This window comes from Eumetopias jubatus, unplaced genomic scaffold (assembly GCF_037043125.1).
Source record: "Eumetopias jubatus isolate StellerSeaLion01/CBP00866 unplaced genomic scaffold, mEumJub1_p1.0 scaffold_2, whole genome shotgun sequence".
In the NCBI taxonomy this organism is placed as follows: domain Eukaryota; kingdom Metazoa; phylum Chordata; class Mammalia; order Carnivora; family Otariidae; genus Eumetopias; species Eumetopias jubatus.
The window spans coordinates 131,967,593-131,994,269 of NW_028274808.1; the positions used below are offsets into that span (position 1 = coordinate 131,967,593).

General features: G+C 39.5%; 1 protein-coding gene across 3 annotated transcripts; it reads right to left on the bottom strand.

Annotated features, from left to right (window-relative positions):
• Nucleotides 1-1,794: 1,794 nt before the first annotated feature.
• On the bottom strand, nt 1,795-23,442 carry NUDT9 (nudix hydrolase 9). Of its 3 annotated transcripts, none has more exons than XM_028117783.2 (8): nt 23,294-23,442; nt 17,870-18,109; nt 15,521-15,616; nt 12,623-12,709; nt 7,325-7,436; nt 4,789-4,935; nt 3,356-3,440; nt 1,795-2,305 (listed from the first exon to the last, which is right to left on the bottom strand). In XM_028117783.2, exons 2-8 carry the CDS (start codon nt 18,064-18,066, stop codon nt 2,127-2,129), a joined length of 903 nt encoding a protein of 300 aa, XP_027973584.1. In that variant the 5' UTR covers nt 18,067-18,109; nt 23,294-23,442; the 3' UTR covers nt 1,795-2,126. The 3 variants fall into 3 exon arrangements, with proteins under 3 accessions (XP_027973584.1, XP_027973583.1, XP_027973585.1); XM_028117782.2 differs by lacking the exon at nt 23,294-23,442 and adding an exon at nt 22,678-23,085; XM_028117784.1 differs by lacking the exon at nt 23,294-23,442 and adding an exon at nt 23,029-23,050.
• Nucleotides 23,443-26,677: the final 3,235 nt, after the last annotated feature.

Below are 26,677 nucleotides of genomic sequence, written 5' to 3' on the forward strand. Positions count from 1 at the left end.
GTCCCTTTCCGAATTAACCTTGGGACAATCTTTCTAAATATCATTTCATCTGTGAAATGGAAATAATACCACCTAACTTCATAGGATTGTTGTTGACAATTGAGTGATATCATGTAGATACTCAGTAAATGGATGTTATTACTATTTTGCTAAAAATCTCCTTTAGATAAAAGTATTCCAAGAGTATTCCTTATACCTAAAATATAATAAAAGCAAACATGGAGGTAATATCACCTAGTAATATAGGAGCAGATATTCCTCCAGAAATGTCTTAAACTAAAATTTTAATCTGGTTTTTCTTATTATAGATGATGCTGGATATTTAAAACTTATCAGAAGATTATCTACTTCTATCCTTCTATAGTTTATAGTTTTCTAATTCTGCATACTTTGTATATGTTCCAGAGAAAACTCCAAAATGCCATGAAGAATTTATTATCTACAGATCATGTGCTTTAGTCATTCTTTAAATAAAATGTTGTACTATCTAATATCTTTTCTAATGTCAGTGTAAGTATTTCAACACTATTAGACATAAGTAAATGTTGACCTTCAGGGAATTGCTCAAACTTTCTCAAGAGCTTTAGTAAGCAGCTTCAATTTCAAGAATTCTATTCAGTGCCAGGAAAAAGCAATCTCTTCCTGCCACAGAGTAAATGTAGAATCCAAATCGTTCTAGGTCATCCTACCTGTCCGCTAATGAGCAGGTCATCCTGGTCAGCACCAGTCCCTTATTACATACCCAGGGACCAGCATTTTATGGATTTTAGAAAATTAAGACCATATTTAAACCTTATAACTCTTCCAGAAGGGTCTGAAACATCCTGAAATCAAACATTCTAATGTTTTCCCAGCAAAACTTATAGTCACAAGAATGGGAAGAAAGCTTACTGTCAGTTCAGCTCAGGTTTACCACCAAAGTAGTTTTGACACTAAACTGGGTGGGGAGACACTTTTGATTTACCTTAGCCCAAGTTCTGTCCTCAAGCTACAGAGTAAACCTAATACCTTTTTCAAATATGTGAAGAAAGGGAAACAACCATGTCTCTATCCCCTAAACTTCCTTTTCTTCAGATGCCCCACCTGCAGTCCAGCTGGAATGAAGGAATTATGATGGTCCCTACTTTAGGTTGACAGGACTAAATACCGTGGGACTTTCCTAATAGTTATCTTACAGCCAGAATGTGATATACATGCCCACTCAGACAAGTATTCTTTTCCTTCCTCTTCCCTGCTTCCAGAAGCACCTAGAACATCAACAACTCTTTCCTTTCCTCTGGGAATTATAATGTTAACAGTGGGCCTCTCAAAAACCTATTCAAATCCTTAACGTTCCCTTCCAAAAAAAAAAAAAACTTTAACTCTCAAAGACCTCCCTCTCTCTCATTTCCTTTCTGAACATCTATTATGATACATGCAGTTACAGTACTGAAATAAACAATTTACTAATTTCCTGAACATATTTTAAATTCAGAATTTTTGGGGAGAAGTGAGAACATGAGCTCTTGTTCATTGATCTTGATCTTTATTGACTAAAAGAATGACCGAAATTTCCTCAAAACAATGATGACTCTAAAGTCAAGAATACATAAGGTTTCCATTTTGAAATCAGTTTCAGCAAGATCACATAAAACAAAATATGAAGGAAATAATTTAAAGATAAATTAGATTAGACAATGGTGGTGCTCCTCCTAAAGGAGACTGATGTGGCAGGAACATCCTTCAGACACCAGAAGATCAATAGAAACAAAAAAGAACAGAACTGAAAAATAAGAACTAGATGGAAAACAGAAGTTATGGGTGACCATAAATTTATCTTTATTCAGATTATGATTCTTCAAAGATCATCAGTTGTTTAGAGTTGGTTTAAGCTATGCTTAAATAGAATACAGACAAAATGATTGTTTATATTTCTTTTGATTAGAAAGCAGAAAATTCTGTGTTGCATTTTACCATATTTACTAATTTTATTCCGATGTGAACCTTCTAAATGCAAATAGCTCTGAAAGTGAATAAAATAATTTCCAAGTGACCAACCCTGCCCTCCTGTAGGATGAGCTCTGTGATACCGCCTTCTTTTCAGCACGCACCCCTTTGCTGGCCTGTGGCTCCCACAGCAATGCGGGCTACAACCCGCGGCACTCAGTTTCAGAGTCCTCACTCCAGTGTGCATCTCGCTTCTCAGCCACAAGTTTGATAAATTGAGAGTGACTGGCATAAAGCTGGAGTTGATCACTGATGTCCACCCATTTCACTTTTCCAGCATCGTCTCCAGCTTCTAGGGTAAGGTTATCCATTATCTCACCTGTTACCAAAGAAAAAACATCACCAAGGAAAAGTAATTCATTTATTTATTTATTTTTCAACATAATTCTATAGATTCAAGTATTCCTACTAAAAATAATCTTAAATCATCATTGTATTTGGTGGCCCAGTCAATTAAAAACTAGAATGTTCCAAATTTTCCAAATGCCCAAATTTTAACCAAGTTCCTAATTTTTTTTAAAAAGATTTTATTTATTATTTATTTGAGAGAGAGAGAGAGAGAGAGCACAAGCAGGAGGGAGGGTAGAGGGACAGGCACACTCCACGCTGAGTGCTGAGCCCAACGTCGGGCTCGATCCTAGGACCCTGAAATCATGACCTGAGGTGAAGTCAGACACTTAACTTAGCTACCCAGGCACCCCCAAGTTCCTAAATTTTAAGTAGAGGTACCAATAAGGAAACTTTTCCCTTTAAGAATATTAGCCTTAAAAAAAAAAAGAGTTCATATTAAATAAGTATGAAAACTTATGTCAAAATAAATTCTAAGGGCCCCTGGGTGGCCCAGTCATTAAGCGTCTGCCTTCAGCTCAGGTCAGGATCCCAGGGTCCTGGATCGAACCCCGCATCAGGCTCCCTGCTCCACGGGAAGCCTGCTTCTCCCTCTCCCATACCCCCTGCTTCTGTTCCCTCTCTCACTGTCTCTCTGTCAAAAGATAAATTAAAAAAATCTTTAAAAATAAATAAATAAATTCTAGAGGGATTAGGTTTAAATGTAAAAAAAATAAAACAATTATTGGCAACTCATTTTACACTCTTAAGTAGATCTTTCTAAGCATGACCCCAAACCAGAAATCATAAATGAAAATATTTATATTTACAAATATAAATTTATTAAAATAATTATAACTATCAAAAAATTAAAAGTAACACTCTTAATCACTGTTGGGAATGAAAATGGCATATTTCTGTAAAACAATGTGGCAATGCTATCAAGAGCTTTGAAAAAGCAAATGCTCTTTGATGAGCATTCATTCCACAAATATCAGAGTGCCTCTTATCCAGTCGGTTTAATAAACATAAGTCAGTTTACCTGTTTCATCATGGTAGTTCACAGCTTCTGTCTCCATCCACGCATTATCAGTGTTTCGAGGATCATCAACATATCCCTTATATATCTATTTTTAAAAGAAGGCAGAAAAAAAGTGAAGAATGAACACAAATGGGTAGAGCAGATGCATGTTACCTTTATTAGAATCAGAAATGTAAATATCCTGTTGCAAAACAGTGTGCATATAATTAACATTACTTAACTGTACATTAAAAATAGTTAAAATGGTAAATTATGTTACTTATTTTTTACCACAGTAAGAAAAAAGTGCCAAGCTCAAACTGTCAGGAGGCAATAATTAAGCATTTATTTAGGATCAAAGAACTGCAATTCAGAGTACACAGATCTGGGTAGCAACCCAGTGTCCCACTAGGGAGCAAAGTCAGGAGTTTTTATTTTGTTTTTGAAGATTTTATTTACTTATTTGACAGAGAAAGAGACAGGGAGAGAGGGAACACAAGCAGGGTGAGTGGGAGAAGGAGAGGGAGAAGCAGGCTTCCTGCTGAGCAGGGAGCCTGATGTGGGGCTTGATCCCAGGACCCTGGGATCATGACCTGAGCCGAAGGCAGACGCTTAACGACTGAGCCACCCAGGTGCTCCAAGTCAGGGTTTTTTAAAGACAGAAAGAGAATGCTTGTAGAAGTTATTTACAAGGAATTTTCACTGGCGTTGGTACAGAAAACCAATTGTGGCTGAATATAATTGCTTGCTAAGGCTATCACTAAGCAGGTCTGTTCTTTAGCAAGTTGCAGGTGTTTGTGTAGAGTCTTTGGAGTATTTGTGGTTTGGCCCAGTTTAAAAGTTCAGGGCTCCACCTGGTGAGGAAGTGTATAAGGCCCACCTCCCTAAAGGCCTCTTAGCTCCATTTTAAAACCCCTTGACATAACTGACCCCATTATTTCACCTTTCATAGAAGAAATGTAAATATCATAGAGCTTTTTTCATGTAGCATTCCATATGCTTGTTTTAAATTTCCCAGGAAACAATACTGTCCAGAACCATTTGAGTCAGCTTTAAAATTCACAAAACCCTCAGGGTGCCTGGGTGGCTCAGTTGGTTAAGCGTCTTTTTTTTTTTTAAAGGTTTTATTTATTTATTTGACAGAGAGAGAGAGAGAGACAGCACATCAGGGGGAGCAGCAGACAGAGGGAGAAGCAGGCTTCAGCGGAGCAGGGAGCCCGATGCGGGGCTCAATCCCAGGACCCCGGGACCATGACCTGAGCTGAATGTAGACGCCTAACGACTGAGCCACCCAGGCGCCCCTAGAATTTAAATTGTTTTCATGAATATTCATTTCAAATACATAGGTAATTCACTTTATTCAGAGAATAATCTACCAGCTATCCAGGTGAACTTTTAAATAATTTTCACTAATCCATGGGGCTTAATCCTTCAGAGGAACCACCATTTCTTACCACTAGATGTTCCTGGCTGAAGAGTTTGTGCAACTGTTCCTCTAATTCTCTCTTCTCCGCGCTGGATTTCTGTAAGGAGTTGAGAGCTTCTTCACCAAACTCTCTTTTAAGTGTAGCACCAATCTTCTCTCCTGGATCCACCATCCCCTAACAGTCACATTTTTGTTTAAGAAAAAGAAAAAGTACTATGTTTCAACTCATGCAACAAATATTTACTGGGTGATACAGTACACATTTATTGTTCTATCTGCCCATAATCATGATCCCCATTCTCCTGTGGTATGTTCTTCTGTAAACCATTTGATTCTAGGAGAAGCAGCCAGTCAGGGTATTTCATGTATTTGATCACAGTAATTGGTCCAAGGTTAGCCTATGGTAAACTGAGCCAATCAGACTCCTTTCCTGATACCTTCCAAACTCCAGCTAAGGAAGGAAGGCCTGGAGGCAAGAAAGAATACAGCAAGCTAATACTTCCCCATTGCTCATTCCAATCCATTTTTTTTTTAAAGATTTTTTTTTTTTTTTTTTTGAGAGAGAGAATGAGAGAGAGAGAAAGCACATGGGGGGGAGGGTCAGGGGGAGAAGCAGACTCCCTGCCGAGCAGGGAGCCCGATGCGGGACTCGATCCAGGGACTCCAGGATCATGACCTGAGCCGAAGGCAGTCGCCTAACCAACTGAGCCACCCAGGCGCCCTCCAGTCCATTTTTATCCTACAAAGAAAAAAACCATTCTTGCAGATAGCAGTATATGTATCAGTCATCCTCTTATCAAACTATCTCCATTTCATATGGCATAAAATAGGAAACCCTCTGTTGCTAAAAAATTAAAAAAATTTAAAAAACAAAACAAAACCTTCTATTGCGGGAGCCTGGGTGGCTCAGTTGGTTAAGCATCTGCCTTCAGCCCAGGTCATGATCCCGGAGTCCTGGGATCGAGTCCCGTGTTGGGCTCCCTGCTCAGTGGGGAGTCTGCTTCTCTCTGCCCGTCTCTATTCCTCTCTCTCTCTCTCAAATAAATAAGGGGCACCTGGGTGGCTCAGTCGTTAAGCATCTGCCTTCAGCTCAGGTCATGATCCCAGGGTCCTGGGATCGAGCCCTCCATTGGGCTCCCTCTTCCGCGGGAAGCCTGCTTCTCCCTCTCCCACTCCCCCTGCTTGTGTTCCCTTTCTCGCTGTGTTTCTCTCTCTCAAATAAATAAATAAAATCTTAAAAATAAATAAATAAACAGGGGTGCCTGGGTGGCTCAGTTGTTAAGCGTCTGCCTTCGGCTCAGGTCATGGTCCCAGGGTCCTGGGATCAAGCCCCACATCGGGCTCCCTGCTCCGCGGGAAGCCTGCTTCTCCCTCTCCCACTCCCCCTGCTTGTGTTCCCTCTCTCGCTGTGTCTCTGTCAAATGAATAAAAAATCTTAAAAATAAATAAACAGAATCTTAAAAAGCAAAACAAAACAAAAAAAACCTGTTACACAAACACCCATTTTAAAATGCCACTTCAAATGTACACTGACATGAATGCAAAAACAGTCCACTATTCCTGATATTATGGAAACTTTTTTTTTAAAGGTTTTATTTATTTATTTGAGAGAGAGAGAGAGAGAGAGAATGAGAGATAGAAAGCACGAGAGGGAAGAGGGTCAGAGGGAGAAGCAGACTCCCTGCCAAGCAGGAAGCCCGATGTGGGACTCGATCCCGGGACTCCAGGATCATGACCTGAGCCGAAGGCAGTCGCTTAACCAACTGAGCCACCCAGGCGCCCGATATTATGGAAACTTTTAAAACTACAAGGAACAGTAAGTAATAAAAGTTATCTTTTTTTATGTCTAAAGTTATCAGAATTGAACAAAACAATGTTAACAGTTTTACTCTGGACTTGGAGTAGAGGTTGAATTCTGAAATGGGATCCAACATTTATGAATACCCACTTTATGTGAGGTGCTTTATATGCTATTGCTAGTAATCCTATGAAGTAGATACAATTATCTTTATTTATTTTTTTTCTAAAGATTTTATTTATTTGACAGAGAGAGACACAGCGAGAGAGGGAACACAAACAGGAAGAGTGGGAGAGGGAGAAGCAGGCTTCCCGCGGAGCAGGAAGCCCGATGTGGGACTCGATCCCAGGACCCTGGGATCATGACCTGAGCCGAAGGCAGATGCTTAATGACTGAGCCACCCAGGTACCCCATTACCTTTATTTTAAAGAGAAGAGTCTGAACTCCAAATATTCAGCTCAAAGTGGGAAAGCCAGGATACAAGTCTATGTGTAGACTTGTACAAAACATGTACAAGTCCATGTTCTTTTCCAAAGGTTTTATAATTAGACTTAAATTCTAACAACTTTGATGCATTATCTTACACTTGCTATTGACAATGAGACTTCATTGCAGTGATGAATGACAAAAGAATTACTAATTGAAGTGGAGAGGAATGGAAAATAAATGAAGGATAAAGATCCACACACAATAAATAACCCTGCAGCAAATGAAGCAACTAAGGACTTAAAACATTAATTTGATTTAATTTTAGTTCTTTTCTTACCCCTGGGATTGCCCATTCTCCACAGTCTTTCCTTTTTATTGCCACAAACTGTAAGATGTTTTTCCCAGAAACGGGGTGGGTGATTTTATTTCCACTTGTATCCCTTTTCCACCTGTAAATAGTAACATAAAATCATAAAAGATTTAGAACAAAGAAAAGGACCTGTCTCAAGTTTGAGACAAAGTTACGAAGATGTATTTTTCTTTATAACAAGACTATATGTAAATTTACCTCAATTCAGCTAGTTTTACCAGAAAAATATCTTGTAATAGAAACATTTGGTATTTTGCACTATTACAAACCAAGTCAGATATCTACTTTCTATAAAAGATACTGTATTCTCCGTAATAAAAATTCAGAATATAAATAGTTTTTACTACTTAAAGTACTGTCAAAAAAGAAGTTTAAAAGCCAAACAGAATTTAGAGACAGGGGTGTAAACGTAAAAACCAGTCCAAGGACCTTTTTTAAGAATCACAAGTGTAGGGGCACCTGGGTGGCTCAGTCAGTTAAGTGTCCGACTCCTGATTTCAGCTCAGGTCATGATCTCAGGGTCCTGGGATCGAGCCCTGCATTGGGCCCGTGCTCAGCGCAGAGTCTGCTTGTCCCTCGCCCTCTGCCTCTTCTCCCCCCCTCTCGCTCACTCTCTCAAATGAATAAAATCTTAAAAAAATTGTTTTTTAAATAAATAAATATCAAGGGGATGGTTCCTTTCAGAATGCACTTCTTCTAACCATATCCTCTTTCCCAAATGCTGATACATCTCCCTTTTCCCTTCTCTACCCCTACCATAGCCACCCCAACACCCAATTTTAAGAATTGTTCTAATACTGTCTTAGGCAAAGATAAAGACTTTGAACTTCCAATACTTAATCAGAAAAGAAAGCCTGGTACCTAATCACTGCTTTGCATCAGATTCAATGAAATAAATGAGCTTATTTTTTTAAAGATTTTATTTATTTATTTGAGAGAGAGAGAGACAGATAGTGACAGAGATAGTGAGAGAGAACACAAGCGGGGAGAGGGAGAAGCAGGCTTCCGCTGAGCAGGGAGCCCAATGTGGGGCTCAATCCCAGGACCCTGGGATCATGACCTGAGCCGAAGGCAGCCGCTTAACCGACCGAGCCACCCAGATGCCCCTAAATAAATGAGTTTAAATAGGAGTTTCCAAATTTCTTTATATAGTGGCTGACTACCAGTTCTATCCCATAATTCCTGCCCTGAATGAGCTCAGAGTCTAGCGTGGAGCTAGACATGTAAGTGAATGAATTGTAAGAGAAAATGACAGTTTGAGGAGTACACTAATGAAATGAAATGAATTAATAATTGAAAGAATGAAATGAAAGAATAATTAGTACAAGAAGACAGCATCAGTTTTTAAGGATGCCAGACATAGGTATAACATGAGGAAAAAACAAAGATGTAAAATAGTATGTTCAAGAAACTGAATGTATAGGTGGGGTCTGGCCCCATGGGCATCAGTGGGGGCAAGAGGTATGAGGAAGCTGGAGGAGTAGGCAAAGAATTCATCAAAGTCAGCTGCTTAGAGAGCCAGAGAATGTATTTAAGGAGGGCAAAGCCATAAGCAACTGGTATTTTAGAACGCTCACTCACTTTGACAAAAGTATGGAGGCTGGTTTGGAGGGAAGCAAGACGGGAGGCTAGAAAACTGTTACCGTGATCCACGTACAAGATGATGAGGACAGGACTGAAGGCAGACATGGTAAGAAGAGAAAGAGCATGCGTTTTACTTTTATTTCTTAAAAGCCATTTATATAGCACTTATCACGTACCCGATAACTGTTTTAAGTCTTTAATGTACTTCTCCATTGAAACCTCAAAACAACCCTATCAAGCGGTTGCATTACTACCTTTACTTTACAGGCAGATGTGGAAAATGAGGCACAGAGAGGTAGATTAAACTTGCCCAAGATTGCAGAGCTCGTAAGTGCTACCACCCAGGATTTGAACCCAGGCAATCTGCTTCCAGAATCTGTTCTCTTAATCACTATACTATTTACTTAAGTCAAACAAACACAATGTTTACACTAATTAGATAAGAGGAGGTAGTAAGAAGGTGAGTGACGATGCTGTTCGCTCACAAACATTTACTAGCACCTACTACACATCACATTCAAGGAGCTGGGAAAACAGAGACCAACACAGTCCCCTGCTGCTCAGCCAGCCAGCCAGTCCTGGCTACGGCACGGGGAAGACAAGCAGAACAGAGGGAGAGATGCCGCCTGCCGGGCAAGGCAGGACCAGCCAGAGACTGAACAGCGTGCACATCATGTTTACATTCTCAGATTTTATCCTGAAGCCACTCACTTAAGGATTTTAAGCAGAGTAGTTTCTTGCTTTGTTCTTTATTTGTACCCAATACATCATTACCAAATTTAAAACAAAATCTGATATACTGGAAATAATGTATCATTTTAATTAATGAATCTCATTAACATGTCTTCAGTACCAATGATATTTCTATATACTATTGACATTCCCTCCCCACTTCTGATGGCCCACACCTTCCTGTCTCACCAAAACTAGAAAGAAAATGTTAACACCATTAACTTTTGATCTGATTTTATTCATAATAATATTTAACACTTCCCATCACATTTTCATTTTAAAGGATCTAAAGGAATGTCAGATAGTTGGACACATAGAATCTCTAGGAGAGGCATCTGGGAAGAGAAAAATTTAACATTTGCCTGGAGAGTATGGACAAGAACGTTTGTGAAATTCTATCCTATACAATGCTGTTCCTGAATCATGAAGTACTTGAAAGAAAAGGGAATGGAATCTTTTCTTTAAAAGTGACTAGGTGACTCTTAGGGATTACTCACTAGTGAAAAACTGGTATAAAAGAGGAAAAGCACAATATCTGAAGCCAAATATCCCCAATTCAAATTTCAGATCTACGAGATTTAGGCGAGTCACTTAACCTCAGTGAGTCATTTTCAGATCTATAAAATAGAAAGGTTAATACCTACTTTGAGGAGTTTTGTGAGAAACAAATGGACAAACTAACATCTTACATTCTTCTCTTCCCTCCATTTCTACTGCCACTCATCTATTTAAAGGGACTCATCGGTTAATAGATCCATTACCGAGGTAGCAAAGAGCATCAACCTAACAGCACAGCTGGGAAAGCTAGACTCTGCCACCTGTGGGCTCTTTCATAGCCTTGGACCATCTCAAAGCCTTCAGGTGTCTCCTTTGTATAATGAGAGAATTAAGCTCAAGATGTCTATTATTTTGAAACAATGCAACACAATCACCATATACACTCCTGTATATTTGGTCCACCAGAGATAAAAATAAGCTAACGAAAAGCTAATTTTCAAGACTCTAGCTTCCCTTTTCTTCTTGGCCCCTTACTAGCATTCCTGCTTCAAATGTTTCACACCTTCCTGATTTTAGCCAGCTTCAGCAAAACTGGAAAGAAACTGATACTGTCATTAGTATTTTTTACTTACATTCATTAATAAAAATACATTAACTCTTCCCACTTCATTTAAACCATAAAGCTTCTAAAGGAATTTGAAACTGATAGGTAGGTTGGTAGGTAGATATGTAGGTAGGGAGGTGGACTGGTAGGAGGGTAGATGGATGAAAGATAAATCTGGGGTGGGGTGTGGGGTAAATATCTCTTTTGGCGGGAGAACTGAAAGGGCAAGTAGGAGAATAAGATGGCACAAATATCGGTGCCTCTTCCAGGAACTTGAAAATAAGGGAAATAAGCTGCTTTCCTAGAATTAAACTATGAAATCATACTTATATCTCAGATCAGAGAAAAACAAAGTCTCCTGAAAGAATGAAAGGTCCTCAAAATATCAAAACACAAGAAGTAAAAATAGTGGGGCACCTGGGTGGCTCCGCCACTAAGTGTCTGCCTTCGGCTCAGGTCATGGTCCTAGGGTCCTGGGATCGAGCCCCACAATGGGCCCCCTGCTCAGTGGGAAGCCTGCTTCTCCCTCTCCCAGTCCCCCTGCTTGTGTTCCCTCTCTCGCTGTGTCTCTCTCTCTGTCAAATAAATAAATAAAATCTTAAAAAAAAAAAAAAAAGGAAGTAAAAATATTGAGGGTATTTGCATTATTTAAAGGAAAGTGACAATTACATGTGAGAAGGGAGTTGAGAAGTGAAGAAATCCTAAAAATAAAAAAATTAAAAGGATGACAGGATATTCCAGATGTATTGGAAAGATGATCCCTATGGAGATGGTCAAGTACATCTAAACATTGGATTCACCTACCTTCTTTATTCTATTCATGTTCACCAAGGGGTCTTCTGAATACAATTTGGCTTACCAGATAGACCAGGCTTCAGGAAGAGAATGCCTGTCCCCTGTTCTGAAACCTTCACTGGCTCCAGTTCACACTCCTTAACTTTGGCATTTAATATTCTCCACAATAAAATTGCACAAAAATTAAGTAAGTTTGATTACCCGCTATTTTCCTACAAAAATCTTCTGCTTCAACCAAGCTGGTCTTTTCACTGGCCCTCAGTACTCAGATATTACTACAAGCCTTTTTCTTAGGCCTCCTACTGTCCCCCTATCTAAGCTTCCAAGTTCAGCTCAAGTTGGCCTCCTTAATAATGCCTTTCTTGGGTGCTCCAGCTTACCATCATCATGACCCACATCTAATCTAATTTGGGGGGGGGTGGTTGGAGGAGAGGGAGAGAGAAAAATTTAAGCAGGCTCCATGCCCAGCACGGAGCCCAATGCAGGGCTCGATATCATGACCTGAGCCAAAATCAAGAGTCAGACACTTAACCTACTGAGCCACCCAGGGGCCCCTCATCTAATTTTCTAAAGCATCCTCTATCACCCATGTTACCTGACATGTTTTCTTTTTTTTTTAACCTTGACATGTTTTCTTATTTCATATTTTTCATCTCGCAAATGAAGCCATAGCTCTTCTGTGACAGGGAGCTGAAACTTAGGATTCTTTTATTTTTTATATCCTCCAAAGCACCTACTCAATTCTGTGAACAAACAGATGTTCAGTAAATACCACGTGAGTTAACTTCGTTCAGATGCCTAATCTACTCATATAACATAAAACTACAGCTTTACACTTATATCGATATGATTTCACATAAAGTCCCTTTAAAATATAGATTTCACAAGGTACCTATATATACACACATGTATATATAAAACCACGTATACATTATATATGCATGTTATATATACACATACATACTAGACGTGTGTGTATATAAACACAAGTTACAGTCTGTATTTCTCAATCACTTGGCTCTCTGCTGCTGAAATGTTTTTTTCATTCTTACCTGGTTATGATGGGATCTGCAGCATGATTTGGGCCCCATCGCCCCAAAAGCCCCCGGCCAACCAGTCCTGTCCGTCCTGCAGGATTTCTGGGACAAAAAATATAAAATCAATTGAATGTGTTCATCTTTTTTAACCCAACTTGATATGGCCCAAAAGAAGGCAGTAAGTACAATAAGAGGGAAATAATATCTCGTCCCAAATCCACTAGCATTATCACACATCTGGCACTAAAATCCCGTATTTCCTTACACTGTTATTTAACATTTCTTTTGTGCACGTCTTAAGCTTTGGGCTTGAACCAGGAAGAAGATCTCATTCTCAAAGTTGTTCTCAATATGAGAATTTTTTCTGTTTTCATCTCTACTCCTAAATTCAAACCAGAACTTTATTGGACTCTTACAACAGGGCAGATGAATGGTCTGCACCTAATCATCATCTATCTCTACAACAGTGATGATTTATCATTCAAGACAACCACACTTGTCTTCACTTTCTCACCACTTCCTTTTCTTACTCCCATTCCATACAACCCTTCTCATGAAAATATTTCTGTTACTTTTTTAAAGTTTAAGTAATCTCTATACCCAATGTGAGGCTCAAACCCACTACCCCAAGATCAAGAGTCGCACACGCTTCCAACTGAGCCAGCCAGGTACCCCTATTTTTGTTACTTTTAATAAAAGTCCATTTATTCTCAGTGGGTTCTGGATGTTTATTACCAATAATATATATTTTGTAGCATATAATGAGCTGGTAGTATTACTCAGGATTTCAAGATTTTTAAAGAAAGCAATATAAAAATCCCAACTTACTGTGTAACCAAATAGCATAACCCAATGTTAAAAAGTCTGTCAGGTAAACATAGCAACATTCATGCGTAATTCTCTTCCAGTCAATATTCCTTAAATGTTCAACTTCATCATGTACCAGTAAAATACTGTAACCTACAGTCCTACCTTACTAAGATTTTATCTTTTGTCCTCCCAATACATGAAAGTAAATAAACACATAGCCAAAATTTTCTGTCAGCGATCTCTTTTTATTCTGGTCTTTCCTGTGACTGTTATTCAGGCTGAATGAGTTTTGCTACTGTTTTTGTATTAGGCTCAGAAATATTTCAGCAAGACTTACAAATAAAGACAAGACACCTGGCCAGGTGCCAATAATTTTACTTTTCAAGTTCACAGGAAGAGGGGCAAGGCGGCCTACGACTATGTTTATTCCATGTAACCACCCACCCCTGAATACAAATGATCAAAACCAATATTAAGGGTTGCCTGGGTGGCTCAGTCACTAAGTGTCTGCCTTCGGCTCAGGTCACGGTCCCAGGGTCCTGGGATCGAGCCCCACATCGGGCTCCCCGCTCTGCCGGAGGCCTGCTTCTCCCTCTCTCACTCCCCCTGCTTGTGTTCCCTCTCTCGCTGTGTCTCTCTCTGTCAAACAAATAAATAAAAATCTTAAAAAAATATATTAAGAGAGAATGTCAGTTTTTAACAGATGACCAAGCCTCTAACTTGTACATTAGAAACTATGGAAAAGACACACAGACTATCTTGTAGCCTGAGAAGCAGAGAAAGTTGTTTGCCGTGAAAGAGAAATAAAAGCAACATGTAAAAAAAGCAAGAGATGGATTTTCAATTCTACCTTTCCTCAAGTTAGTTGCACTTATGCTTTGGGCTCCTTGAGATGATCCTATAACCCTAAAGTTCACTTTTTACTCAGGCAAGCTAGAGTTGTTTGTTAGTCAGACTCTTGGCTGAAACAACATGCTATCTTGCCTCTGCTGCCTATCCTTTACGTGGGTACATATCTTTTAATATATTTTACCCAGAAATGAACCAAAGGAATAAGTCAAATGCAAGGAGGGTCTGACTTAAAAAGATCCAACAACACAGAAAGGTGAAGTTATGACCAAAGGCTGAATTTAGCAAAACTGAAGGACCAGGTTATGGTGAGAGGAGTACAACCACTGCCTTGTCCTTGAGGAACTAAGAATACAAATCACAACATTTTTTCAAGGTAAGAACTATGACTACAGATCCCTGATCTTTCTTTGTTTTATTTGAGGCATGCTAATTTTTACATTTCTTCCTAAAATGTCTTGTTAAGGAAAATGGAAATTTTCGGAGTTGTGTATAAAAATCATTTTTAGAGGGGCGCCTGGGTGGCTCAGTCGTTAAGCGTCTGCCTTTGGCTAAGGTTGTGATCCTGCGGTCCTGCAATCGAGCCCTGCATCGGGCTCCCTGCTCGGCGGGAAGCCTGCTTCTCCCTCCCCCACTCTCCCTGCTTGTGTTCCCTCTCTCACTGTGTCTCTCTCTGTCAAATAAATAAATAAAATCTTTAAAAAAAAAAAATCAGTTTTAGAAGTACAGAAAGAATCTTCATGTTAAGTTACTGTGTTATTTTTATTTTTACTCTTACACTGGGGTAAATTCTTACCTTAAGACATCAATTTAATAAATTTAATAAACTACTGAATGTACAATTTTCAATCCCGTTTTTTGTTTTTGGGGTTTTTTTTTTTAAGTAATACCTACACCCAATGTGGGCCTCCAATTCACAACCCCCAAATCAAGAGTCAGATTCTCTACTGACTGAGCCAGCCAGGCGCCCTCCCTTCTCTGTTCATTTACTCAATTCATTATTTCCACCTACAAGGTGGAGTTATAAAAAAGCACATTCAAATCCTGCCTCTCCCACTTACTGTATGCTAATTGCTTACCTTCTCTATCCTCATCTGTCAATGGAACTAACAATATCCACTCGTGGGGTTACTGTAATGTTTTAATCAGATCACGCATATAAATTCTTTTTTATATTGTCTGGCACATACAAACACTCAATAAATGTTAATTGGGTTTTCTACATTCTTACATTCTCCCATCCCCAGTACTTACCTGGGTCTTCCATTTTCAATCTCATACAAACCATTCCGGCTTTTTCTCTCAACATGCCCATCCTTTTCATTAAACTTGGGAGAGAAGTTACTCTCACTGCAATGAGAATACCAAAGCAAAATAAGAATAATGGCCTAATACTACCAAGAGATCACTAATGCCAGTCAACCTGTTATTACAATAAAGTATCCGTGAAACTTAATTTTTTAAGAGTCAGTTTTCATTTACAAATCCATCTTACTCCTTCAAAACAGTTTCTTAAAAAAGTGTTAACCAAAACACCTTATAATACAAGGATGTGTATTATAACCCCTCTGGGAAGGACTATGCAGAAAATCTGCAGCTCCTCCCACGTGCTACAAAAAAGTCTACGCTACTATTAGCAAGGAGGAATTGTCTGTGGGCACAATATGGAAATTAGTGGTTCCTTTGTGGTCCCCAAAATAAGATCCTTTCTGATATCTTGATGTTTTTACTGTCTCAAAGTAAGTTTAATTTCCTCAAATGTACACTAATATTTTCATCAAAATAAACCCACAAAACAATGAATTTACCCCAAAACTTCATACTAACTATAATGTAGACTAAAATAAATATTATATAAGTGTTCTAGATCTTGATCTCAATGGTAGTTAGAGCCGTATAAATAAAATCGTTCTGAGCTATAGAAGCACACATAAGAAATGTGCACTCTACTGCGTTTGTCATTCCTCAATAAAAATATTTCCAAAGTAAATATAAATAAACTACTTTCCTCACCATTATGAAACCACTGACATAACTGCACTGATAGTGAATTGTTCATAGGCAGTTCTGACGTAAGTTTTGGTTTCTTTCTTGCTTTAATTTCAGTAAGTGAGCATCGAAGTATTTGTGCTCTAGTTTGGAAATAAATTCCAATTTGAATGATTCAGACATTCTTTCAAGACTTCTAACCAATCTTCTATCTAACACACAAATAAAAAGAATTAAATGGTAGAAATCACGAAATTATAAAACCAGTGTTACAATGCTTTTGGGACTCTAGAAATTCACCAATGGGGAAAAAAAGCATGAACCTAACCATAACTGAAATATTAATGTTAGTAAGAAAGCTTGACTTAGATGGTGATATAAATCCAACTCTTAAAAAATAAACTGAATGAAAAATAAGAAAATGTTCCTCTGTTTACACTATATAGCACCCTTGCCAACACCATTAATTTTAATTGTCTATCATGTATACATAAAATACTCTAAAATGAGGGGAAGTAGAATTCACTGAAGCTACTAATTTCTCCACAGGTTAGCCTCATGATTAATTAATAATCCAAGTACTATCACAAAAAAATAAGAAATAAAAGTTCAAGTACTATCAGATAAAATAAGACAACTGTAGGTCAAAATCAAGTCAGAGCATAAGACCACGGTAAAGTTTAACCTAATGAACTAATACCAGATCTAACTAGCAACATTTTTTACTTACCTGACTAAAGAATCCCTTGGAAAGCATTTATAATAAACTGGCCCATTAAATCAAACTTATAAAACTGTTCTAAAACCACGGAGCAGTTTAGTAGAGTGGTTAAGAGCATGAAGTATAGGAGCCAGATTGAGTTCAAGTCCAAGCTTCACCATCTATTGGCTCTGTGACCAGAGGTAAAGGGCAACCTTTCTGTGCTTCCATTTTTTGTGTGTTTTTTCTATCAAGTAGAAATAAGAACCCCATCTGTCTTCCAGAATAGTTATAAGAATAAAATAATGCTTATAAAACACTTAGTACAACACCTAGTTTGTAGTTAGTACATTAAAAAACTCTTATCATTATATTCATTAAAAGGAACATAAATATAAAATGTGAATTGATGTATTTCTATGAATTTAGTCAAAGGATTTTTGCTTGAGTGTTTGTTTTCTTTTCTCTCCTTTATCTATACCTTTTCCATTTTTTTCCCACTGCTCTAATTTTATCATCCTCCTGTTCTTAGTAATCTGAAAAAATTCTGAAAAATATTTTCACTACTTCAAATACAAGTCTAGCAATGGTGGAAAATAATCACAAAAGGTGTTCTACTGATAACCTAAACAGAACAAATGAAAATAGATATCACCACTTGCCATTCTATAAAACTCCACAGTAAAACAGATTTACTTGTTTGGAAAGATCATCATAAAACCCCCAAAAAAACAAGCAAACATGGATGGTCTAGCTTTGGCAAGAATTCAAGCCAATGTGGAAACTGAGTTCTGACAAAGTCAAACACTAGATAAAAATAATTTTTCAGCTGTCAAAATGGTAATTTACAAATACAACCATTCTTGTCACCATCCTACACTCAGCTACCGGCTAATGCCAGCTAATTTGCTCACCTGATCTGAGGATCTGCCCACCTCGGTCCTGCCAAGACAGAGACTGCAGTGTATTCCACAGGATTATAGTCTTGCCACTCAACAAACCAGCCTACTTTCTCATTAGGAACCTGGCTGCGTTGGACTTTTGAACCTGGGTAAGGAGATGTCCGAGCCGCCTTGTGGGAATTCTCTTTGGCACCATTAGAACTAGACATGATGTTTGAGCTAAGATAAAACCCACAGGATGAAAATGTGTTTCTGGAGAGAAAAAAAAGAAAAAGGAAAAATCTTTCACATAAATGCCATAAAAAATTAAAAATAAAGAACCTAACTCAAAGACCCAAAAACATACTTTTCAATTTCAAAGTATAAAAGTCTAACATCTATGAGAAAATTATTTTCAAATATGAAAAATCTTTAAATATTGCCAAATCTTATTACTTGGAAACTACTCACTGAATTTCTTTTAGTTGAGAAAAAGGGACAGAAGTTTACTTTTGTTAGCACAAAAGCTGAGGAAGTTTGTTATGAAAATTCAACCATAAAAACAAATTAAAAGAAGACTTTTTAAAAAAAATGGTCTATGGTCTAACACACGGGTAAAATGTATGCCAAGAATGGCCCAAAAGAAGAACAAGGAAATGGAAATATCTGTTGTAAGTTCTTACATTGTACAAGAATTAACGTAATACCACTGACAGTCAGACTATAATAAATATATGAATTCTAAACTGATGACAGCATCCCTGCTCTGCTCTTACAATATCAATGATCAAACGCCAACTTGTTAGGGTGGTGAAATAAGTCAACATCCTGTGCCTCCTGATATACAGTGAGAAGTACAGTGATCATTTCTGAGGTATTCCTTACAAGAATGTATGACCAGAATCGAAAACATGAGGACATATAGAATAGAAGCAGGTCAAAGGACAGCTTGCAAAATAAATGTGTGTACTCTTTCAACTGGTAACATCATGAAAGACAAGTAACTCTTTCAGATAGATGCAGACTACAGAGACATGAAAACTAAATGCAATCAATGATCTTGGATTGGTTCCTGAACCAAAAAAGAAAAAAAAATTTTTTTTTGCAGGACAAGTGGTGAAATTTGAATGGGGTTATATAAATAATTTTATTTTTTAAAAGATTTTATTTATTGGGACACCTGGGTGGCTCAGTCATTGAGCGTCTGCCTTCGGCTCAGGTCATGATCCCAGGGGTCCTGGGATCGAGCCCCACATCGGGCTCCCTGCTCGGTGGGGAGCCTGCTTCTCCCTCTCCCACGCCCCCTGCTTGTGTTCCTGCTCTCACTGTCTCTCTGTCTCTCTGTCAAAAATAAATAAATAAAATCTTTTATTTTTTATTTTTTTAAGGTTTTTTTTTTAAGATTTTATTTATTTATTTGATAGAGAAAGAGAGAGAGAGAGAGAGAGAGAGAGGGAGTGCAGGAACACAAGCAGGGGGCGTGGGAGAGGGAGAAGCAGGCTCCCCACCGAGCAGGGAGCCGGATGCGGGGCTCGATCCCAGGACCCCTGGGATCATGATCTGAGCCGGAGGCAGACGCTCAACGACTGAGCCACCCAGGCGCCCCTTAAGGTTTTATTTATTTGACAGAGAGACACAGCGAGAGAGGGAACACAAGCAAGGGGCGTGGGAGAGGGAGAAGCAGGCTCCCCACCGAGCAGGGAGCCCGATGCAGGGCTCGATCCCAGGACCCTTGGGATCATGACCTGAGCCGAAGGCAGATGCTTAACGACTGAGCCACCCAGGCACCCCTATAAATAATTTTAAAAGGTGATGCAAAACCGTATTTATTTACTCCTGACAAAGAAACAGTTGGGAGACGACAGCTTCGTTGGTGAATTCTATGAAACATTTCAAGAATTGACACCAATCCTCCTCAAATTCTTCAAAAAAACTAAAGAATGAATATATCCAATTTTTTTTTATGAGGCCAGCATTATTACCCCGATACCAAAGCCAGACAAAGACACTACTAGAAAACTATACACCAATATCCCTGATGCATACTGATGCAAAAATCCTCAACAAAAAAGCAGCAAACAGAATTCAACGGTACATTTAAAGGATTATACACCATGACCAAGATTTATTGGAATGCAAGGATGTTTATACATACAAATATCAATCAATGTAATACACATTACCAGAATGAAGGAAAAAAACACATGATCATCCCAACTGATACAGAAAAAGTCTGTCATAATCCAATAAATAAAATTCACAATAAAAACACTCAACAAACTAGGAATAGAAGAAAAAGAAGAAAACTACCTCAACATAGTAAAGGCCATATACAAAAGCCCACTTTTTGGTGTGATAATGAAAGACTGAAAACTTTCTAAGATCACAAACAAGGGACCCCAAACGGTCCAATGAAAACAATCTTGAAAAAGTTGGAGGTGTCACACTTCCTAATTTCAAAACTTACTACAAACCTATAGTAATCGTAACAGTATAATACTGGCATAAAGACAGACATATAGACCAATGGGATAGAGTGGAGAGCCCACATATAAACCCTTACATACATGGTCAAATGATTTTTGACAAAACTATTCAACAGGAAAGGACAGTCTTTTCAACAAATGGGCCTGGGAAAATTAGATATCCACACGCAAATGAAGACGGTCCCTTACTTTATAGCATATGCAAATACTAATGCAAAATGAATCAAAGACCCAGACCTAAAACTATAAAACTCTTAGAAGAAAACATACAGGGAAACTTTCATGTCACTAAACTTGACAATGATTTCTTGGATATAATCAAAAGGACAGGCAACAAAGAAAAACAGATAAATTGGAAATTACATCAAAATCAAAAATTTCTGGGCATCAATAAGCAGTCACTGGTTTTACATATACCCTCACTTCACCCAGGGCTCCTAGCATTATAAAAATGAAGAGTAACTGCGGTGCCTGGGTAGCTCAGTCAGTTAAGCGTCAGACTCTTACTTCAGCTCAGGTCATGATCTCAGGGTCCTGGGATGGAGCCCCTCCTCAGGCTCTGTGCTCAGTGGGGAGTCCGCTTGAAGATTTCTTTCTCCCTCTCTGCCCCTCCCCCCATTCCCACGCACTCTCTTTCTAAAATAAATCTAAAATAAATAAATCTTAAAAAAAAAAGTAACTGGCAAGCAATTTTATACTGTTCTGGTGGCATCTATGAAAAATAGCATTTATAACTTCCAAAGAACATAGTTTGGGTTTTTTTGTCTTTAACTTGGAATATTTGGTTTTTAATTCTTTTAAAAAATTTTAATTGGAATTTGGTTGACACACGCTGTTATATTATAAAAGGCATAGACGTTTATTCCTTCCCTCCCCAAATCCCACTGAAAAGAGATAATGATGTACGAAAGGCAACAAAATCCACAGCAGGAGAGAGACTGGACCACCACTGAATAAGAGATTGTAACCAATTTCAGGTAGAAAGTGGATGGATTCATACTGACTTACAAGCCAAAATACAACAAATTATATTTGAGAATATGCACAGAAAAGTGGGTGAGAGATGCTGTTTCTACAAGAGGAGGCCTGAGAGGTTTCAAGCTTAAAAGAGTGGGCCCAGTTGTCCTAAGTGGGCAGTGGGGCAACAACCATGGAACTTCGTCGTCCTCCTTTCCCAAATAAAAAGTTGGCATTGGTTATGTTTGCCCCTGGGATAAAGCCAAAAAGTTAAAATGAAGACTAGAACCTCTACTGGGAATATTGGTGTTAGAGAATACAGCAGCAATTTAGGCTTCGTATCACCACAGTTCACACTAACACCAGGAAATAAAGTTAACACACCTATGCTCAGCAGAGAACGTGCTCCACGGGTGCAAAACCTGGAAGAAAGGGGGAAGGGGAGGGTTCCCAGCCTGTCTACCAGCTCCCTGCTCACACACACTCAACTGAAACCTTCCAGGCTACGTGCCCTGGTGTAGGAGGCCAATGTTCTAACAGTCCTCCCATTTAGAGAAAACAATGTCCATTACTTAATCAAAATATAAATGCATAACCGGTGTCCACCCAACGTTTGAGAACACAAGGAGAAAGGACTGAAAATTAACAGAACCAGGGACCCATTAACAGATAATTCACGAAACAGAAGATAATTTTTTATTTTAATTATCATTTTTACATTTCACATTTTAATTGTAATTAAAATTACAATTTTAATCGTAAATGTCACATTTACGATTAAAATTACACGTTTTAATTACACATTTTTACATTCAAGAGTTTTTATATCCATAAAATGAGAAAAGGCTGCTATTAAGAAGAGCAATTAGAGAAAAAAGAGTTCTTGTCAAAATCTACAATTTAATAGAAGTGATGACGCAATGGAATGAAGTCTGAATTAGTAATCTGGAAGATAAATCTGAGTAAAATCTCTGAGAACATTATACAAAAAAGAAACGAATGGAAAATGAGAGAAAGAGAGAAGCAAGAAGTTCAATCCGGAAGGTCCAACAGCTGTCACAAGAGTTCCAGGGAAAAAGAAAAAGGAAAAAAAAAAAAAGGACAGGACAAAAATGGAGAGGGGCGAACAGAAGAAAATCTCCTTTTGCCCCAGTAAACATGACATGCCAAACAAGAAAAGTAGGAGGCAGTATGAGATACCATAAATCCCTAAATTTATCCAGGGGTAAAGAGGAAGATAATAAATATATGATCTACACTTAAAAGTAGAGGTGGTGGGGAGGAAACGTACACCGGGCTATAGAAACCCGGGATGCAAGCAAAGCCTAGAGAATCCGCAGGACCCGACGCTGGCTCCACCCACAACCCCAGGACTCAGAAGGCAGCACCAGGAAATACCTGCACGCCGGAATGCTGCAACAGCCTGAGGACTTGACAGTCACAGAGGCCAAGGCCAGAGAGAGAGACACTGTGGCTACAGTCTTTCCCAGGATGCGTTCGGCCATCAGCTGCCCGCGGGCGGCTTCGCGGAGCGAGCTCACGCTTAGCCGGGGCCACAGCCTCGGTCCGCCCCACAGCCCCAGGTTATCTAGCGGGCACTAGGACGGACCGCCCTCCCGTTCCGGGGAAGGAGTATCTACGTCTTTCAGGGAAACACACAAGACCGGGAGCTCTCCCAAGATAATCCCCCGCTCGCGCCAGTGAGACGAAAGGAACCAGATCTGCGAGCGACGCGGACGGTACCAGCACCTGCTGCCTCAGAACAGCGACGCGGACCCCGTGGCCTCACACGTCAGTGACAGCGCTTTACAGCCGCGCCGTAAAGCAAAAACAGCGCCGGCTTCGCAGCGTTCACGTTTTTCGACCTTCCAGTCTGCGCAGGCGTACTTGGGGTGGAGTGGTGCGAACTAGACCGAGAAAGCACCCGAAGAAAAGGAGGAAGTGCAAGAAGATGGGGAGTTGGAAGGGGGGAAATGGGCAAAGAAAGAAAAGGGATTGAGAGACAGTCGTGTACCTGTTTCTGTTTTTCTCGGCAGGAAGGAGTTACAGGCCCCTCAGGTAGTGAACAGTGGGCGTCCTAATCCTATCTGAACGAGTGGTTGCAAGAAAAGGAGGTACTTTAGAGATTTGCAACGCATTGAAGACTTTTGTCTTCTTTTACCAGGCTGTTCACTGTAGCTGTTAAATTTGACAAAGCTTTGCCGGATGTGGCCTTGGCAAACCAGTGGAGGAGCAAACCAGCTGTGAGCCGGAAGCGCAGCTCGGAGCAGGAATACAGAGCAAAACCCAAGACAAAACAAGGGGCAAAAATTAGCCAAACCGCCAGACTGAAGATTGGTAATTCAGAATGAACAAAACCGTTTGTAATCTGGCTTTCAGTTTTTTATGTTCATTATCTTAGTAATGTGGCAAACATTTAAGTACGAAGTCCAGTGCTTTCAATGGTGTGGTAGAGACACAGACATTATAAAACTTTGACAGTCTCAAAAGCCAGATTAATCAAATTTTGACAAGTATTGTTCTGAAGACTGGAGAATGCACAACTTTTGGCATATAGCAGCTCCATCACAACCTCTACACTAAGAGACTTGACAAAACTAGTATGGCTTCTGGCAGTTTAAGGCCTTGTCCCTAGGATAACCGGAGACCCCGTTAAAATGCGTTGGTGGAAAAGCTAACAATGCAGGAGAATTGACTGTTCCAGGCAAAGCCTCGTGATAGGGAGATAGTACCTACATCCCTCTCTTAGAGCACTTTCTTTCAAAAGTTTGCAATTATAAATCCTTTCTCTGCCCTTTGTGCTAAAAGTCTATCCAGAACGATCCTCGAAGACCTGAGAGCCCCTCACTTTGAAATGCAATCATTCAGGGAGATAACTCCATTCTATCTCCCAGTCCTTGTGGGCCTCACTTGAATGGACATCTTTCTTCAACTTGGACTGCTGCCTCTTGTCATAAAGATAGAAGTTTCTTCTCTGACAGGGACCAGTTAACAAACCCAGATGGCCTACCCACGTGAAGCACCAACTCACCCCCTTGACACCCCTCAGTGCCTTTCCCTTAGCACACTAAAGGCTTTAAAAAGTCTCCAGCCTTCTGTTTCAGGGAGGTTGAGTTCATTCACACAACAGTATTACTGAATAAAATGTGTCCTTACCACTTTACCTAGTATCCAGGTCTGTTTATTTTTGGCAGTTCTTCCATACAGTAAAGTACTATCATTAAAAAAATAAATTTCTGGATTTGGCTTCCTCTGGTCAAATAAACTTTGCCCCCATTTTTGACAGCCAATAACCTCTGCTTAAACTGGAAATATAATTAGGCAGGCTCTGTTTAAAATGCTTAGTTCCTCTGAAGTGTGCTGACAAATCAGTCATTAGGAAGAAGAGAAGTAAGGCAGTGAGCCACAAAACGTTTGACCAGGAACAGGAGAGAGAAAGGCATTCTCATAGAAAGTTCTTCGAGCTCCAGTTTTCTAACTCTACATTCCTTAAAGAGAGATTGGAATGGACTTAGCTCAAAGAACTACACAACTATGCAAACAAAACCAACTCCTCGGTACTAGGACTATATCACAATTAGCTCAGACAGAGGGTTTCCAGGGTTCCACCCTTCAGGGACATCTACTAGATCTACTAGAGTGTTGTGAGCATGTGCTATAGCCCACTCTTGGGCAGAACCGAAATGCCATCTCAAATATTTACTGTTTTATACTACCATCCGTTTATCCACATTCCAAATGAAAGGGATATCGTTAGAACTTAAGTAGAGAGAAGTGAGGGCTTATATTTTTTATTTAATTTTTTACTTAGTAACCACATACCAACTTTAAGGGCTTCTTAAAATAGTTGGTGAAACAGGCAAAAGATGCCAAATAATGAATGTTTTTCGATAGGAAAGCCATGTATGTGATTGCCGGAATTGATTTTAGGTATACTAAAACTAAGAGTGATTAATAATTCCAACTGTTTCACCCTTGTTCTATTCATTTCATTACCTAGCAAATATTTATGGATTACTTACTATTTACCAAGCACTGCGCTAAGTGCCAGGAATAAAGTCATGACCAAGACAGACAAGGTCCTGCTCTCATGAAACTTACTTTCTAGGGGAGGTGAATGAACTATAAATAAACAAACTAGGAATTGCATATTAGGAAAAATGCTATGAAGGAAGTAGACAACTTGCTACATAAAAGAATAAGTGAAACCGGAGTAACTATATTACAGAAGAGTGTCAGCAAAGACTTCTCCGACGAGATCACTCTTGAGAAATACTTAAGGATATGAAGCTACCAGGCACTGGAAAAGCTGGGGAAAGAGCACTCCAAGCAGAGAGGACTGTAAGTACAAAATCGCTAAGGTAGAAAAGAGCTTGGCTATAAGCAAGGAACAGAAAGGTCAATGTGCTAAAGCATAGTAGTAAACTAGAAAGTGTGATCTGCAATGAAGCCGGAGAGGTGGCCAGTATGGTGGGCACAACTCTCTGTTACCCAATACCCATTTATTCGTTCTCCCTTCTTCCATGTCATATGTAGAAATATGTCCAGCTGGGGCGCCTGGCTGGCTCAGTCGGTTAAGCATCTGCCTTCTGCTCAGGTCTTGATCCCAGAGTCCTGGGATTGAGCCCCACATCGGGTTCCCTACTCAGCGGGGAGCCTGCTTCTCCAGCTCTCTCTGCCTGCCCCCACTTACGTTCTCTCTCTCTCTTGAAAAATAAATAAAAGCTTTTAAAAAAAAAAATCTTTAAAAAAAACAAGAAAGAAAGAAATGTGTACAGGTAAAAACTTACCCCCTATGCTCCCTGCAGCTAAGGGGGCCACATGACCCTTTCCTGGCCAATGAGATGAACGTGGTAGTCTACTGTGTGGGTTTTCTGGGAAGGCCCTTATTTTCCTGGGCAAAAGAGACTGGCTGATTTAGCAGGAACTATTAACCTTTTGCAATTTCCCCTCACTCTTTTTTTTTTTTTTTAAAGATTTTATTTATTTATTTGAGAGAGAGAGAATGAGAGACAGAGAGAATGAGAGGGAAGAGGGTCAGAGGGAGAAGCAGACTCCCTGCTGAGAGGGAGTCCGATGTGGGACTGGATCCCGGGACTCCAGGTCATGACATGAGCCGAAGGCAGTCGCTTAACCAACTGAGCCACCCAGGCGCCCCTCCCCTCACTCTTGTATTCCTGCCTGAAAGGAGGGCACATTTCCTAGAGAAGGAGAAGCGATCTTGAGATCCTAATGACAAAAGCCACACACATGGATGTCAGGATAGGGTACAAGAAGGAACCTGAGGGTTTGTTGGTTTTGTTTGTTTTTTTTTTTTTACTTCCTCAAATAGTTGCACCATTGCATCTGTCCTACATAGACTGCTTCTGGACTAATAAGGAAAAGAAACCCCTATTTG

Coding starts and splice junctions, on each gene's coding strand:
- NUDT9 (XM_028117782.2), bottom strand. CDS start 22,784: ATGGCCGAACGCATCCTGGGAAAGACTGTAGCCACAGTGTCTCTCTCT. Junction 7,437..12,622: donor GCAGATCCCATCATAACCAG/GTAAGAATGAAA, acceptor TACTATTTACAG/GTGGAAAAGGGATACAAGTG. Junction 2,306..3,355: donor GAACTACCATGATGAAACAG/GTAAACTGACTT, acceptor CTTTGGTAACAG/GTGAGATAATGGATAACCTT.